Here is a 16,088-nt window from a genome sequence, read left to right as displayed (position 1 = left end):
GTATGCTCATGAAAGACCTTAGGCACTAAGCCTTTAGTAAGCGGATCCGCAAGCATGGAGTTCGTCCCTATGTGTTCTATGGAAATCTGACCACTCTGAACTCTTTCTTTAACAACCAGAAACTTTATATCGATGTGCTTCGATTTTGAAGAGCTTCTGTTGTTGTTGGAGTACAACACTGCTGACCTATTGTCACAATAAATCTTCAGTGACCTTTCAACACCACTCACTATATGCAGCCCTGTGACAAAGTTTCGCAGCCATACCCCATGGTTGGATGCCTCAAAACAAGCTACAAATTCAGCGGCCATAGTAGAGGAAGCTACGAGTGTCTGTTTAACACTCTTCCAAGAAATAGCTCCTCCAGCCAACATGTAGACATAACCTGACGTGGATCTTTTACTATCTTGGCATCCAGCAAAATCAGAGTCAGTATATCCGACGATCTCCAATTCATCTGACCTCCGATATGTAAGCATATAATCTTTAGTTCTCTTTAAATACCGCATAACCCTCTTGGCTGCTTTCCAATGATCCATTCCTGGATTGCTCAAGTATCTTCCTAACACTCCCACTATAAATGCTATATCAGGGCGAGTACAAACCTGGGCATACACAAGGCTTCCTACTGCCGAAGCATAAGGTACCTTTGTCATTTCTATCATCTCAAGCTTACCTTTAGAGCATTGGGCGAGACTAAACTTGTCTCCTCTAGATATGGGCGTATCTCCTGACGTACAATCCTTCATGCCAAATCTATCCAAAATCTTTTCAATGTAGGCCTTTTGTGATAACCGTAGGATATCTTGAGCGCGATCTCGAAGTATCTGTATTCCTAAGACAAAAGATGCATCACCAAGGTCCTTCATCTCAAAATCTTTACTGAGAAGTTTCTTGGTTTCATGCAATAAGCCTATATCGCTACTGGCAAGTAAGATATCATCAACATATAGTATCAGGAATATGAATTTACTCCCACTGAACTTGTGATACACACAATCTTCCACTAAGTTCACCTCAAAGCCATAAGAGATAATAACCTGATGGAATTTGTGGTACCATTGACGAGAAGCTTGCTTAAGGCCATAGATGGACTTTTTCAATTTGCAAACCATGGACTTTGAATCTCCCAATACAAAGTTTTCTGGTTGCACCATATAAATTGTCTCATCAATGTTGCCATTGAGAAACGATGTCTTTACGTCCATCTGATGTAGCTCCAAATCCAAACGAGCCACAAGCGCCATTATTGTCTTAAAGGAGTCCTTCGTAGAAATCGGAGAGAAAGTCTCTTTATAGTCTATGTCTTCTTTCTGAGTGAAACCTCTAGCAACTAGACGTGCCTTATATCTTTCGATGTTGCCATTTGAATCCCTTTTGGTTTTAAATATCCATTTACAACCAATGGGTTTCGCACCTTTAGGCAACTCAATAAGATCCCAAACGTCGTTGTCTTTCATAGATTGCATCTCATCTTTCATGGCATCAATCCATTTATGAGCATTAGAGCTTTCTAAGACTTGTTGGAAGTTGATTGGATCATCTTCCTTCAAGATTAAAATATTTTCATGCTCTTGAAGAAACACAATATAATCATCCGGAATTCCATTTCTCCTTTCCCTAGTGGATCTCCTTAATGACACTTCTTGAGTTTGTTGAGTTTGTTCTATAGGTGGCATAGGGGGTGATTCATTATTGTCTTGACCCAAAACAATGTCAGGGACCAAAGCCTGTTCCATAACAATGTCATGAGCAGGGACCTGATCATTAATTGCTAGTTCTGTAATTGCATCTTGAATGATGACAATATTAGGAAGAGAAATATTATTTTCTTCCTCATCAAAGACAACATTCCTTATTTTATCTTCCCCCCCAAACTCAACATCCTCAAGGAATCTGGCATTTCCCGTCTCCAAAAAGGATCTTGTAGTGGGATTATAAAACTTAAAGCCCCAAGAGCGTTCAACATATCCAACAAAATAGCAGCTGATTGTTCTTGAGTCCAACTTTCTTTCATTTGGCCTATAAGGCCTTGCTTCTGCTGGACAACCCCAAATGTGTAAATGCCTTATGCTAGGTTTCTTTCCATTCCATAGCTCATAAGGGGTTTTTGTCACTGCTTTGCTGGGAACCCTATTAAGGATATAAACTGCAGTCTTTAGTGCTTCTCCCCAAAGTGATTCTGGCAATGAAGAATGACTAAGCATACTCCTCACCATGTCTTTAAGAGTCTGGTTTCGCCTTTCCGCAACACCATTCATGCTAGGTTTACCTGGCATTGTGTATTGCGGGACGATTCCACACTCCTTTAGGAAGATCGCAAAGGGCCCTGGACGTTGTTCACCTGATCCTTCAGATCTACCATAGTATTCACCACCACAATCAGATCTAATGGCCTTAATTTTCTTGCCTAACTGAAGTTCAACTTCAGCTTTAAATTCTTTGAACGCATCCAATGATTGTGACTTCTCTCTAATCAAATATAGGTATCCAAATCTTGAATAGTCGTCTATGAATGTGATAAAATATTGTTGACCATTCCAAGAGGCTATAGGAAATGGTCCACAAATATCCGTATGAATCAATTCTAAGACGTCTGAAGCTCTGTTGGAACCTATTTTCCTTATGTTTGTCTGTTTCCCCTTTATGCATTCAATGCACACCTCAAAATCATCCAGATCAAGGGGTTCAAGAATTCCATCAGTCACAAGCCTCTGAATTCTCTGTTTAGAGATATGACCTAAACGCTTGTGCCATAGAATGGCAGAATTCTCTTTTAACTTTCGCTTTGTACCATTTGCACTCGAGTGCAATATTTCATTATCAGTAGAAACAGTATCAAGCATGTAAAGATTATCAATCAAAGAACCAGTACCAACAATATTTGAATTAAGCGAAAGACAAAATTTATTATTTCCAAATGAACAAGAATAACCAGATTTTTCCAAACTAGAAATAGAAATTAAATTCCATCTAAATGACGGTGCAACAAATGTCTCAATCAAATCCAAATAAACACCAGTTTTTAACAATAATCTAAAATTCCCAATAGCTTGAACTGCAACCTTTTTGCCATCGCCCACAAAGATGTATCTCTCAACATCACTTGGCGGTCGGCTCCAAAGGCAACCCTGCATAGACATACTAATGTGAGTAGTAGCACCAGAATCTACCCACCAAGTATCAATAGGTACAGTAGCTAAATTAATTTCAAAACAAACTAAAGTGAGAGTCATACCCTTCTTTTCGCGCCATGCCTTGTATTTGGAACACTCATGTGTCCAGATTTCTTACAAAAGAAGCAGGTGAATTCCTGATCCTGCTTCTTTTGCTTCTTTGGCAAAGCATCTGCATTATCCTTAGCTCTCTTTCTCTTCTTGTCTTGAGAGGTTGATGCAGAGTGAGCACTATCAGTCTTCTCTCGCTGTAACCTCTCTTCCTCTTGCACGCAGTGAGAAATGAGCTCATTAAGAGTCCATTTTTCCTTTTGAGTGTTATAACTCACCACAAATTGACCGTATTGTACAAGAAGAGAGATAATAACTAAGTACATGAGCATCTCAGAGGGCAGCTCTAACTTTAATGCCTTTAGTTTTCCAGCAAGATTAGACATTTCCATAATGTACTCCCTTATGTTTCCCTTTCCTTTATACCTCATGTTTATGAGTTTGGACAAGGTTTGACCAATTTTAGCCTTTTCATTTCGAGCAAAGTATTGCTCGAGTTCCTTAAGAAACAACTTGGCATTAGTAGTCTCAACAATCGAGCCCCTAAACGCCTCCGGAACGAAACGTTTCATGATCACCAGACACATGCGATTTGAGCGTTCCCACTTCTCAATTTTATCAGTGTTTGGATTTTCCTGAGTAGAAGTGGGTTTCTCAGTCCTTAGCGCATTGTCGAGATCCATGCAGCCGAGAAAAATTTCCACATTCTCTTTCCACAGCTTGAAATTTGCCCCATTAAGCATTGGAAGCATATTCATTTGAGCAACATAATTGGCAGCGGTAGTAGAAACTATACAGAGAACAAAAAAGATAACATACAAATAATCCGAAGTAAAATGAGTTTATTATAAGATACCTAGCACAACATTAATATTTAGTCTGTGGACAAAAATATCAACTTGTAAGTGGTACTCTTAATGTAGTAATCAAACATTGACAATAAGTCCTGTCAAATCATAGCCTTCCTGTGGGCCGACTATGAATTACATGGAGAATTCTTGATAATTGTCATATATTTATTACCAGAGGTATGTTTGTTACTTGGCCAAATAATAACCTTCCTGTGGGCCGATCACTATCCGCATAAGCAATAAACACACACATGATCACACAACATATGTTATTTGGCCAAACAATAACCTTCCTGTGGGCCGATTATTATTTGCATAAATAAAATATATTTATATGACCAACCTATTTGAAATCAAATTAACCTTTATAAATTTGGCCACTGTGGCGGCTAACAAATCTATCATATTTAATTTCAAATAGAAACATTTAGGGATAATAAACCCATTTAAAAATAAAATAACAACAATAAAGAAAATTAGTCTTTATCAATCCTCAATGTATATACATACATACTATATCATTATACCATTAACAATAAATATCTTTTCATTATAAGGCTTAAAAAATGATGCAGAAACAACGCACATGTAAGCCTTTTCAAATGAATGCTTGAAAATGATGCATACAATAAATACCTTTTCATTATAAGGCTTAAAAATTAATGCACAATCGACGCACATGTAAGCCTTTTCAAATGAAAGCTTGAAAATGATGCATAATACCCAAAAAAAAATTATATTTAGCTTTTAACAAAGAATATCAAATATAAGGAAAACCCCAAAACCAAAGACAATAAGTCCTGTCAAATCATAGCCTTCCTGTGGGCCGACTATGAATTACATGGAGAATTCTTGATAATTGTCATATATTTATTACCAGAGGTATGTTTGTTACTTGGCCAAATAATAACCTTCCTGTGGGCCGATCACTATCCGCATAAGCAATAAACACACACATGATCACACAACATATGTTATTTGGCCAAACAATAACCTTCCTGTGGGCCGATTATTATTTGCATAAATAAAATATATTTATATGACCAACCTATTTGAAATCAAATTAACCTTTATAAATTTGGCCACTGTGGCGGCTAACAAATCTATCATATTTAATTTCAAATAGAAACCTTTAGGGATAATAAACCCATTTAAAAATAAAATAACAACAATAAAGAAAATTAGTCTTTATCAATCCTCAATGTATATACATACATACTATATCATTATACCATTAACAATAAATATCTTTTCATTATAAGGCTTAAAAAATGATGCAGAAACAACGCACATGTAAGCCTTTTCAAATGAATGCTTGAAAATGATGCATACAATAAATACCTTTTCATTATAAGGCTTAAAAATTAATGCACAATCGTCGCACATGTAAGCCTTTTCAAATGAAAGCTTGAAAATGATGCATAATACCCAAAAAAAAATTATATTTAGCTTTTAACAAAGAATATCAAATATAAGGAAAACCCCAAAACCAAAGACCTTAAACACTTGATTTCTTTCAAACCGTAAGTCCAAAATTTTCTAAGAGAATTCATTGTTTATTCAAAAAATTCAAACAACAAAACCTCATCGATTATAAAGCCAAAATTCTTTCAAACATTCCATCTATTCACAGATTCAAAATTTAAATAATAAACCCTTATTAAACTGTGAATCCTAGTTTTTTCTAAAAAATGTAGCTTTTGTTCCAAAACCAAAAAATCACCGTCAGGGAACAAAAATAACACTACATAGCTAATACAAAATACATAAGATGGAACCCACGTTCAAAAAATAATAAACTTTATGCCAAAAGACAATAAAGCAAAACTTTTCATGATTAATCATATATAAAAATCACAAAACTTAATTTCCTCATAATTCAATATGACGATGGCTCTGATACCAATTGTTGGAATTTTTAATTCCTCTAAACTTTATGGTGATAACTATCACCTACAAGCCAAGATTCATCATACCAAATCATAAAGAAAAATAAGAACAACATAAAGGTGGAGGAATACCTGTCTCCATTGCAGCGGAATAACTTTGATCTTGTCTCTTGGGGTTTGTAGTCTTCCTCATTCAAATCACCTTAAAACCGAATTCTTTAGTGTGCCGTCTCTCTCTTGATGGGGAAGAAGAGAAACTAGGGTTGTTCATTTTTACGTATTGGGGACCATAACCCTTATATAGTGTTTTTATCTTTATTGTTGGGTCAATAAGCTCTCATTATACCTAGTTGGCCCAACAGCAGTATCCACTCATTCAGCCCATACTCACTTAGGAATCTATTTGGAAATATTTAACTGATCACTTTAATTTACCCAATATATATAAATAACACAATATAATTATTAATATAATATGTGACCCACAATAATTATTAGAAAATATAATTTCCTAACAATTACCACATGCAAATATGTTTAAATAAACTTTTTCTCCAACCACTACTAGAAATATTAATATTTTCAACAGAATTTTTCTGTTGAAAATTATGAAAATTCCCTTGAAAAATCATTTTTCAACGGAATTTTCGACGGAATTCTGCTGTTGGATAATCCTTCGTCGAAAGGCAACGGAATTTTATTTTCCGTTGCAATTTACAACGGAATATTTTTCCGTTGAAAAATTCCGGAATGTATTCCGTTGGAAGCCTTACCTTTCCGTCAATAAATAAAGTCATGAAATAATATTAAAATAATAAATTCCGTCGAAAATTTCAACGGAAATATATCCGTCAAAAAATTTTGTCTCCATTTACAACAGAATTTAACAAAATTTTCGTTGAAATTTTTGACGAAATTAATTTCCGTTGAAAATTCTGTCATAATTTTTTACGTAATTTAACTATAATTCCATCGATAATTGCAACAGAAAAAATCTCCGTGAGAAAATTCCGTTGTAAAATTCAACGGAATTTATCTACAATTCCGTCTATAATTTCAACGGAAAATAATTCTGTCAAAATATTCCATTGTAAATTTCAACAGGAAAAAGTTTCACCCAAAAGTTATGTAACAGCTTGCAACGGAATTTATCTATAACTCCGTTGAAAATTTCAACGGAATTGAATTCCGTTGAAAATTCTTAACAGTTTACAACGGAATGTTCATAGAATTCCGTCAAAAAAATATTTTTAATTTAAAAAAAATAATTAAATTCATATGAATTTTAATTCAACAAATATTGATGGCATTTTAAACTGCCAGCATAAATACTGACGTCATCTTGAAAACTGCCTACGGATATGGGGGCATTATATCCATCTGCATGATTTGGAATCGATTTTCTCAACCAACGGAATAACCAGCCATTAAACTTTTTCTTTGGACAAAAGATATGACAACTTTATTAAAAAAAATTACATATAATAAAAAATACAAACTAGTTTTACAAATATTTCTCTATTACACCAAAAAATAAATAAATTACAACAACAAAAAAATCTAACTATAAAAACTATTATATGCGTGTAGCTATTTGAAGCTAAAGTATTATTAACAAAAAAGTAAAATATATATAAAAAAAAAGTCTACGTATATATGCGTATCTATATCTATAACGCTACTTATCTATCTATGTATAAGGTTATATATATATATAAAAAAGACAATCTATATTTAGAGCAAATTTATAAAAAAAAACCCAGAAAACATAAATAGAAGAAAAAAAATAATGCTGATAAAAAAATACATAGAAGTAGAAATTTATAAAAAAAATCCAGAAAACATAAAAATGATGATATAATGGTTTAAATTATTGATTTTTATGTGTTTTACCTTTTGAAGTAAACGTGTATCTGATAGGATTCAAAGCTTGCACATTAATACCTGAAATGATTATGCTATAAAATAATCAAGCGTATAAGGGTCAAGATCTTAAAAAACTTCAGGTAAGAACCAAAAATAATAGCAATATTTTGGAACCCAAGGGCAGTAGTTCTACACAGATATTTACACCATCTCATAGTGTTATATATAGCTGCCAAGTACAAAGATTTTCAAAGACTACCACAGTAAGACGCTTGGCAAGTAAAGAGCGGAGATCTACCCCCTCCCTCTTTCTTGAAAACCGATAATAAAAAGCCTTCCATCAAAATTTAAGCTGTCAAGATTTCTTTGATAGTAGGATGCTCCCATACAATCGAGAATAACATCAACACCTGCCACCACACATCAATCACAATAATACATCATGCTTCTCTATACAACCAGTAAAAACACACATCAAGGTGTACTAAATATATTGTTTAACACTGAGGTATTCTGAGAAATTACATCGTGCTTCCTATATATAATAATACCTTGACCACCGGTTTCTTCCTTTACCCTCGTAACATAGTCCTCTGTTTTGTAATTGATGCCCACACCAGCTCTGATTCCCTTGCAAAAAGCTAGTTTCTCCTCAGTGACCCAGCAACTCTAGTAGCCATTTTCTCAAGAGGAAGAGTCACCATCGGCAAACCTGCCCATAATATATCTGTTCCTGTTGTATGTGCATGGCATAAAGGCCTAAAAGAAAACATAACCAGGATATTAAAAGGTAAAAAAATAAAGTAAACGACTAAAACTACAACAGAAAAATAAGGGGGAGGGAGAATCAGCAAATGTAAAGAAGCGAGACAAAAAGTAGAGATGAAATTACGTGTCAAGAAATAAGTCTGCTAGAGCACTTCGCCTTATGTGTTCATTCTTCATTGCAACATCAGTGAAAAAATCTGATTTGGCCATACCCCTTGTGCAGCAGCATCTAAAGGAAGTCCACTAATCAGAAAGGAGGACCAAAATGGAGGAAAATTTTTCACCAAAAGCTGCTACACTAAGTACTACAATTATGCAGCAAATAAAATAAAAAAAGAGATAGTAAAAGGTGCCATGAGCATCCGCAAGGCCAATGCCCAATGCCCATTGGAGCAATAATAAAAATGAACCAGACAACACCAATCACATAACTTTTACAAAAGCAGGTCATTAAACAAACCCACGTACATGCCCTCAGTCTTATTTCACCTGCTGCAGGAAATCTCACGAGCCAAAGTGCACTATTGGGTACTCGTTTAAGAATATTGCACCTAAGAGCAGACAACCATAGGCAGACATGTAAATATGAAAATGCCGAATTTTGGGGAAAAATAGAATACATGAAAAAGATGGTTTCAAATAGGAGAAATTCTTAGACCTCATCCACACAAGTTGTGGAGACTAAACAATTTAACAATTAACACATCATTTTATATTAAATTATTACATAAATTCTTGTGCCACACAATTATTTTACATTTAAAGTGATAATTTCCCAATTATTGATTGGTTTAGTACACAGACAGTATCTATACAAGAATTTCTCTTTTGATATAGCACAATAGTGTTATTGATCCATGCAGCCAACCCTGACAAGTGGGATAAAGCTTGGTTTTTTATGAAAGACATGAAAAGAAATAGTTGAGCAATCATTTTTTATCTAGCCAAGCGATAAAGAGAATGCTGACATTACCATGTATTAAAGATTTCGGGATCCATCTTGTACAGTTGATTGAAGCATGCAAATAAAAATTTATCTTCAGGTAAACCATAGTATGATCGTTTGTGCTGGCATTTTGGATATAAAACGTCCTGATTTTTCTGAGCAAACAAATTATGCAGCACAAGAATAAAATCAATGCCATGCATCTAAATACACAACAAACAACACACGAATCAATGAATTGAATCCAAAAAGTTCTCCCTTCTGAGTTAAAAAAAACCTGTTTGTAATCATTTACAAAGTAGCAATGGGGAAGATGGACGAGCTTCTCAGAATAAATATGCACAAACCGTAGTGGTGAAACAAACTATAAGAAAAATCAGAAGTAAAAAGAAAAATAAGAATAAATGTCAGCTGAGTCCAAAGAAAAAACAATAAGCTCTCTATTTTGATGGACTACGTTGAGTGTCTCACCTCATCGGTGACCAGTTGAGTCCAAAAATAAAACAATAAGCTTCTCAGATGGACGAGCTTCGCAGAATAAATATGCCCGATCTGGTTGCTGAGAATCTTCCAGATCTTTCATCGTCTCACTTCATCAACTCGAACAGCAGGGAATGACCCCTCTGTTATCTCATCGTCTTCCATTCATTCTTCTTTCGTCTCTGTTTTTGAGATCTGAGGAAACCAAACTATTTCTTCTTTGCCCTAAACCCTTCCTCATTCCATCTTTTTACTATTTAAAAAAAAAATTTCATAGTTTGATTTTGTGGGCCTAAAAGATTTTCAAAGCAAACAAAGGGAGACCCTGAGTATTTGGGAGGGAAGTGGGAAACTTTGGGAGGGAAGTGGGAAAAGGGGAAACTCATTAGGTTTCAAATTTGATTTTAATGCATTTGATTTTTCCTTTAAAAAGTATTTCTCTTTTTCAATTTGAAAGGTTTCAAATTTCAATATTTAAAATTAAATTATGAAATTATATTTTTTTAAGGAAATATTTAGATATTATAAAAAATAATTTTATTAATTTGATATCCAATCAAACAAATTCGTATATATCCTTTAAATTAGTTTTAAATTTTTGTAAATTAAATTTCTTATTTTAAAATTAAACTTCATTTCAAATGCCATGTAAACTTTTTGAAAACACAAATTAATTATATTACGATGAGTCTTTTAATAGTTAATGTAAATAGCAGTAATTAATTATACTATTAGGAATAAGTCATTTACTATGTAATTGTTGATGTTAATAATGAGTTGCCAATTAGATTATTAAATACGGCAAACCGTTAGTCCTAAGATAAATGAGATATGAATGGAATCCTTGCAAAAATAGAAGTTGTCAACTATGATGCACGGACACGGACACGGGACACGACACGACACACCGACACATTAATTCTAAAAAATATGATATTTCGACACGTTGGGACACACTTTTATATTTAATACATATAAGAGTCCATAATAAGTCATATAACCAATCAAATATATAAATTTCATAACATAAATATAAACATAAATAATTTTTCGTTTCCCCAAATGTTGACTGCGTGTCCCCAAATATTGACCGCGTCTCGGAACGTGTCGGAGAGTTGACCGCGTGTCCCCAAATGTTGACCACGTGTCGGACACGCGTCCGACACGCAAATTTTTAAAAAAATTGTGTGTCCGTGCATACGAGGTTGTCAATGCTCATAAGAAGAAGAATAATAACGGCTTCTTCTTCTACTGGTGAGTCTAGGGTTTTAGAGTAATTGGGAGTTTAGAAGAGGAAAGTTCGGGTCACCCGAACCCGTCAAGGAAACGGGCCTAAGCCCAAAAGTGATTTTCTTTTGTTTATTTGTATTATTATTAATTAAAAATATATAAATTAAATTGCAATTAGATAATAAAATATATAAACTTATTAGTGTTGAAAATTTCAAAGGCTTTTGGTTTTTTTCATCGAATATTGCAACGGAATTTTTTCCGTAAAAAATTACAACGGAATTATTTTCGTTGAAAATTGCAACAGAATAATTTTTCGTTGAAAATTCCAATGGAATTTTGGACTTTTTCCGTCGAAAATTGCAACGGAATAATTCTCCGTTGAAAATTCCAACGGAATTTTGAACCTTTTCCGTCGAAAATTTCAACAGAATTATTTCCGTTTAAAATTGCAACGGAATAATTTTCTGTTTAAAATTCCAACGGAATTTTGGACTTTTTCCGTCGAAAATTGCAACGGAATAATTTTCCGTTGAAAATTCCAACGGAATTTTGGACTTTTTCCGTCAAAAATTTCAACGGAATTATTTTCCGTTGAAAATTTCAATGGACTTTTTTTTCCATAAAGTAATTTTGACTGAATTTTTCTCCTTCATTTTGCTCTTCAAGTAATCACAAGCATTATGAAAAGCCATAAATTTCTTTTGTGCAAGAATGCTATCATTCATAATTGTTTATGTTATTGTGCATACATATTGAAACATTCACATGAGAATGCAAGTAGTCATGACTATCCACAACTACAAGTGTTGAAAGAGTGGGTGAAGTTATGAGTATGCAAAAATGATACTAAGATGTACTCAAATGATAATGGATATGAAAATACGTAAATATGTTGCTAACAAATCTCTTTAATCTTTATTGAAACAAGCCTTGAAAGAATTGATCGTATAAATGACACACACGCCATTGCAAGATGAGGGACAAAACCTCCTAAGCACAGACCTGCTGGAAGCCATCAATAGTAAACTTAAACAATATAAAAAATGCAATCAACGAAAACAAACACAACATGAGTGATATGCAATTATCAACATATATGATATTGATCTGAGTATAATAAAGATTACAGAGATTTGTTAGCAAAATATTTACGTAGTTTCACATCCTTTATCATGTGAGTACATCCGAGCATCATTTTAGTATACTTATAACTTCACCCACTTCTTCAACACTTCCAGACGTGGATAGTCACTACTTGCATTCTCATGTAAATGTTTCAATATATATGCACAACACCATAAACAATTATAAATGACAGCATACTTTCCTAAAAGAAATTTAGAGTTTTTGATAATGGTTGTGATGATTTGAAAATTATCAACGGAAAAAAACTCCGTTGAAATTTTCGACGGAAAAAGACCAAAATTCCGTTGAAAGTTTCAACGGACCAAAATTCCGTTGCAATTTTCAACGGAAAACTATGCCGTTGCAATTTTCAACGGAAAATTTCCGTTGAAATTTTAAACGGAATATTATTCCGTTGTAATTATCAACAGAATTTGTTGTCCGTCGCTATTTTTCGATTAAAAATAATTATGTGATAAATTTTTGACAGAAAATTTCAACGAAATTTAATTTCCGTTAAAATTTTTGACGGAATTTATTTTCCGTTGGAAATTTCCGTCTCAAAATTCAACGGAAATTTTTTCCGTCTCTATTTCCAACGGAATTGAATTTTCGTCAAAAATTTCGTTACTATTTTGGATGGAATATTTTTCGTTGATAAATTCCGTCGATAATAGAGCTTTTTTTAGTAGTGCATTTTGAATTTCTTAAGGACCACAATAGACCTTTTTATTTGCTAGGGACTATATCGGTTCATAAAATTTGCTGAGAACCAAAAAAGATATTTACTCTAATTTATAAGAGATTTGAATTGGATGTGGACCATCTTCAGTTTTAACCTTACTAGAGAAGAGAATCGTCCTTGAGTATTCTAGAATAAGGTGTTCACACACTTGGTATTCAAAACTTTATATGCAACTTTGCACCATTCTGAACTCTGTACGCGGCTAGGGAGGAGGCAGATTTACTAGGGTATAGTCGCTGTAGAGGGAAGCGACTTTGGTTCACTTGGCTCCACCAAGCCTCAGTCATTGGAGACGTCATGAGTGTCTTATTCATAGTTGCTAGATACCTCAGCAACTATGATGTCGTGGCAATTTAAAAAATATTTCAATCCCGTGGCATTTTGATAAATTATATATAAATTCGTGGTAGTACAATCAATGTCACAGAGTTATCCCTCTCAGTGCCTGTTTGAGAGGTGTTTTTTTAAGCTTATCTTCTTCTTATAAGTAAAAGATAGACCAAACACATTTGTACAAAATCTTTTACAATAAAATGTATTTTTTTTATAACGAAGAAAAAAATCAAAAGCCAAAAGCTCATAGGAGGAGGGGCTTTTTTTAAGTTTATCAACTTTTATTGCAATGTGTGTGTTTTTTTTTTTTTTTTTTGAAATGAACAACTTTTAAACTAAATTTTTTATATAAATATCAAACAACTTATAACCTTATTTTTAAAGTTCTTTTTTGTAACTTTAACTTAAAAATAACTTTTAACTTAAAAAAAGAGATGCCAAACAAGCTCTAGTGTAAGGCAAATTTCAGGGATGTCAAAACAGAATATAATACGAAGGTCGACCTATGACACGACGTGAAAATTTATGTTCTGGTTGACCCATAAAAAAATTCGTGTCATGTTTGTGTTGGAAAAAATGACACTCAAAAAATTCATGTCATGTCGTGCGTCGTATCCTATCAACACGAATTCGATCTATATTTTTTTTGTCAATTATCGTTTTTGACCCATAGTTTGTGTGTATTGTATCGTGTGAACCAATACAAAATTTGTATCGTGTTCGTGTTAAAGATTCTGATACGAATAAAAATCCATATTATATTTGTGTTGTGTGTATTCGTATCGTGTCAAATTCATGTCATATTATGTTGACTCATTTTGAAACCCCTAGGCAACGCCATCATATCGAACTTTATAAAACCCAAATATTAGAGTTAATGTTGATACGTGATAATATATGTATTGTTTCAAATATAATTTAAAATTATAAATACATACGTATTATAATACTTAATGATCGATATGATATTATATATTAGAGTTTATCATTAACTTAAATATACAAATATATGATTTCATACGAATAGTGTCATAAATCCTTTTTAGGCTTTAGGGGGGGTTTGGTAGTGGTTTTTTTTGGATACCCATGAAAGTGAGGGTGGATTTTTAAGAATACCATGTTTGGTATCACTTTTCAAAAAAATTACCTAGTAAAGTGATTTAGCTGGTAATCCATGTTATATGTAAATGAAGGATGAAAATTACGGTTAATAATACCACTCAGAGGGTGGTATTGTTGTATTCCTGGAAAATTAGAAAAAGTGGTGTGAAATTTTTGACAAAAATAGCCCTCTTTTCAAGAAAGTGATTTAACCCTTTGACAAAAAGAAAATGTCAAATTGGAAGTATATTTGTAATATCACACCAAATTCTCAGTAATATTTTATAATCAACCAAACATGGATTCAGTAAATTTCACCCAATATTCCCGGTAAAATTTTGGCCCATCAAACAACTTTTTGGTCACATTCCCGAAAATCTTATTTTCCCATCACATTCCTAGTAATCGTGATTTTCGGATAAAATAAATTCTCCTCTATAAAACGTCTCCTTAAAAAAATGTAAACTAGGAAAAGAATGATATATTAGGGAATTTTTTTTAATGTAATAATTGATTATTAATATTGAGAAAAGAATTTTCTTGATTCAAGAAATAAAATTATCTCCAACAATTTATTTTGGGGTTTGAAGAAAAAAATATAAAATATATTAGAAATGTTATTTTTCTCTTATGACATGAATCCAAACTCCAAAACAACATTGGTGTGAGGTTACAGTAGATAATTTTATCTCTTATCATAGGAAAAATACTAAGCCCATGTATATTTTATTACAAAAATAACTCCTTGCATTTATATTTCAAAAAAGTTAGTATAATTGTATGTTAATTGATAATTACCAAAGAGTACCCGTACTTATCTTTTTTTGAATTATAAAATTGGGAAAGGTTATATTTACAAACTTTTTATTTACAAACTCTTACAAACTACACTATGTCTGACCGGTAATACACTCTTGAGTAGAGTATTACCGGTCACACATAGTGTAATTTGTAAAAAAAAAGTTTGTCAATATAACCCTACTCTATAAAATTAAAAGGGAAGCTACGTCCAGGCATGTTCGCGTGGCCTAATTTCATCTATTGACAGGTGAAAATACTACGTCAACGGAATTGGAATGTTCTGACGAAATTGTTGTTAAATTTCGTTGCAAATTGAGACAGAATTTTTCGACGAAAATATTTTCCGTTGAAAATTTGAACGGAATTTATTATTTTAATATTATGCAATGACTTTATTTATTGACAAAAAAATAAGGTTTTTGACAGAAAATATTTAACAATTTCCGTCGAATTTTCAACAACAAAAAATTCCGTTGCAATTTTCAACGGAAAAACAATTTTCGTTGCCTTTCAGCGAAGTGTTATCCAATGGAAGAATTTCGTCGAAAATTCTGTGGAAAAATAATTTTTCAATGGAATTTTCATAATTTGTAACAGAAAAATTTCGTCAAAAATATAGACAGGTCATAGTTTGCTTACATTCCGTCAAAAAAATGATTTTTATTGTCAACGATATTTCGACGGTATAAATGATATTTGTGTATACTTTTTTTTCATATAATA

General features: G+C 33.0%; 1 protein-coding gene and 1 long non-coding RNA gene across 2 annotated transcripts; both read right to left on the bottom strand.

Moving 5' to 3' along the window:
- Positions 1-3,025: 3,025 nt before the first annotated feature.
- LOC133313949 (uncharacterized) lies at positions 3,026-3,985 on the bottom strand. Its single transcript, XM_061515373.1, has 2 exons — positions 3,552-3,985; positions 3,026-3,131 (listed from the first exon to the last, which is right to left on the bottom strand). Exons 1-2 carry the CDS (start codon positions 3,983-3,985, stop codon positions 3,026-3,028), a joined length of 540 nt encoding a protein of 179 aa, XP_061371357.1.
- Positions 3,986-8,144: 4,159 nt separating this feature from the next.
- Positions 8,145-8,786, bottom strand: LOC133313926 (uncharacterized). The gene is made up of 3 exons (XR_009751877.1): positions 8,726-8,786; positions 8,385-8,592; positions 8,145-8,243 (listed from the first exon to the last, which is right to left on the bottom strand). It is a non-coding gene; the product is annotated as an uncharacterized LOC133313926 (long non-coding RNA).
- Between the last annotated feature and the right edge of the window lie 7,302 nt (positions 8,787-16,088).

Source organism: Gastrolobium bilobum, unplaced genomic scaffold (assembly GCF_033153095.1).
Source record: "Gastrolobium bilobum isolate Gb01-03AN ecotype WA unplaced genomic scaffold, APGP_CSIRO_Gbil_v1 utg436, whole genome shotgun sequence".
Classification (NCBI taxonomy): domain Eukaryota; kingdom Viridiplantae; phylum Streptophyta; class Magnoliopsida; order Fabales; family Fabaceae; genus Gastrolobium; species Gastrolobium bilobum.
Note: the sequence above shows the minus strand (reverse complement) of the source record. Positions and strands in the feature narration are given on the sequence as shown.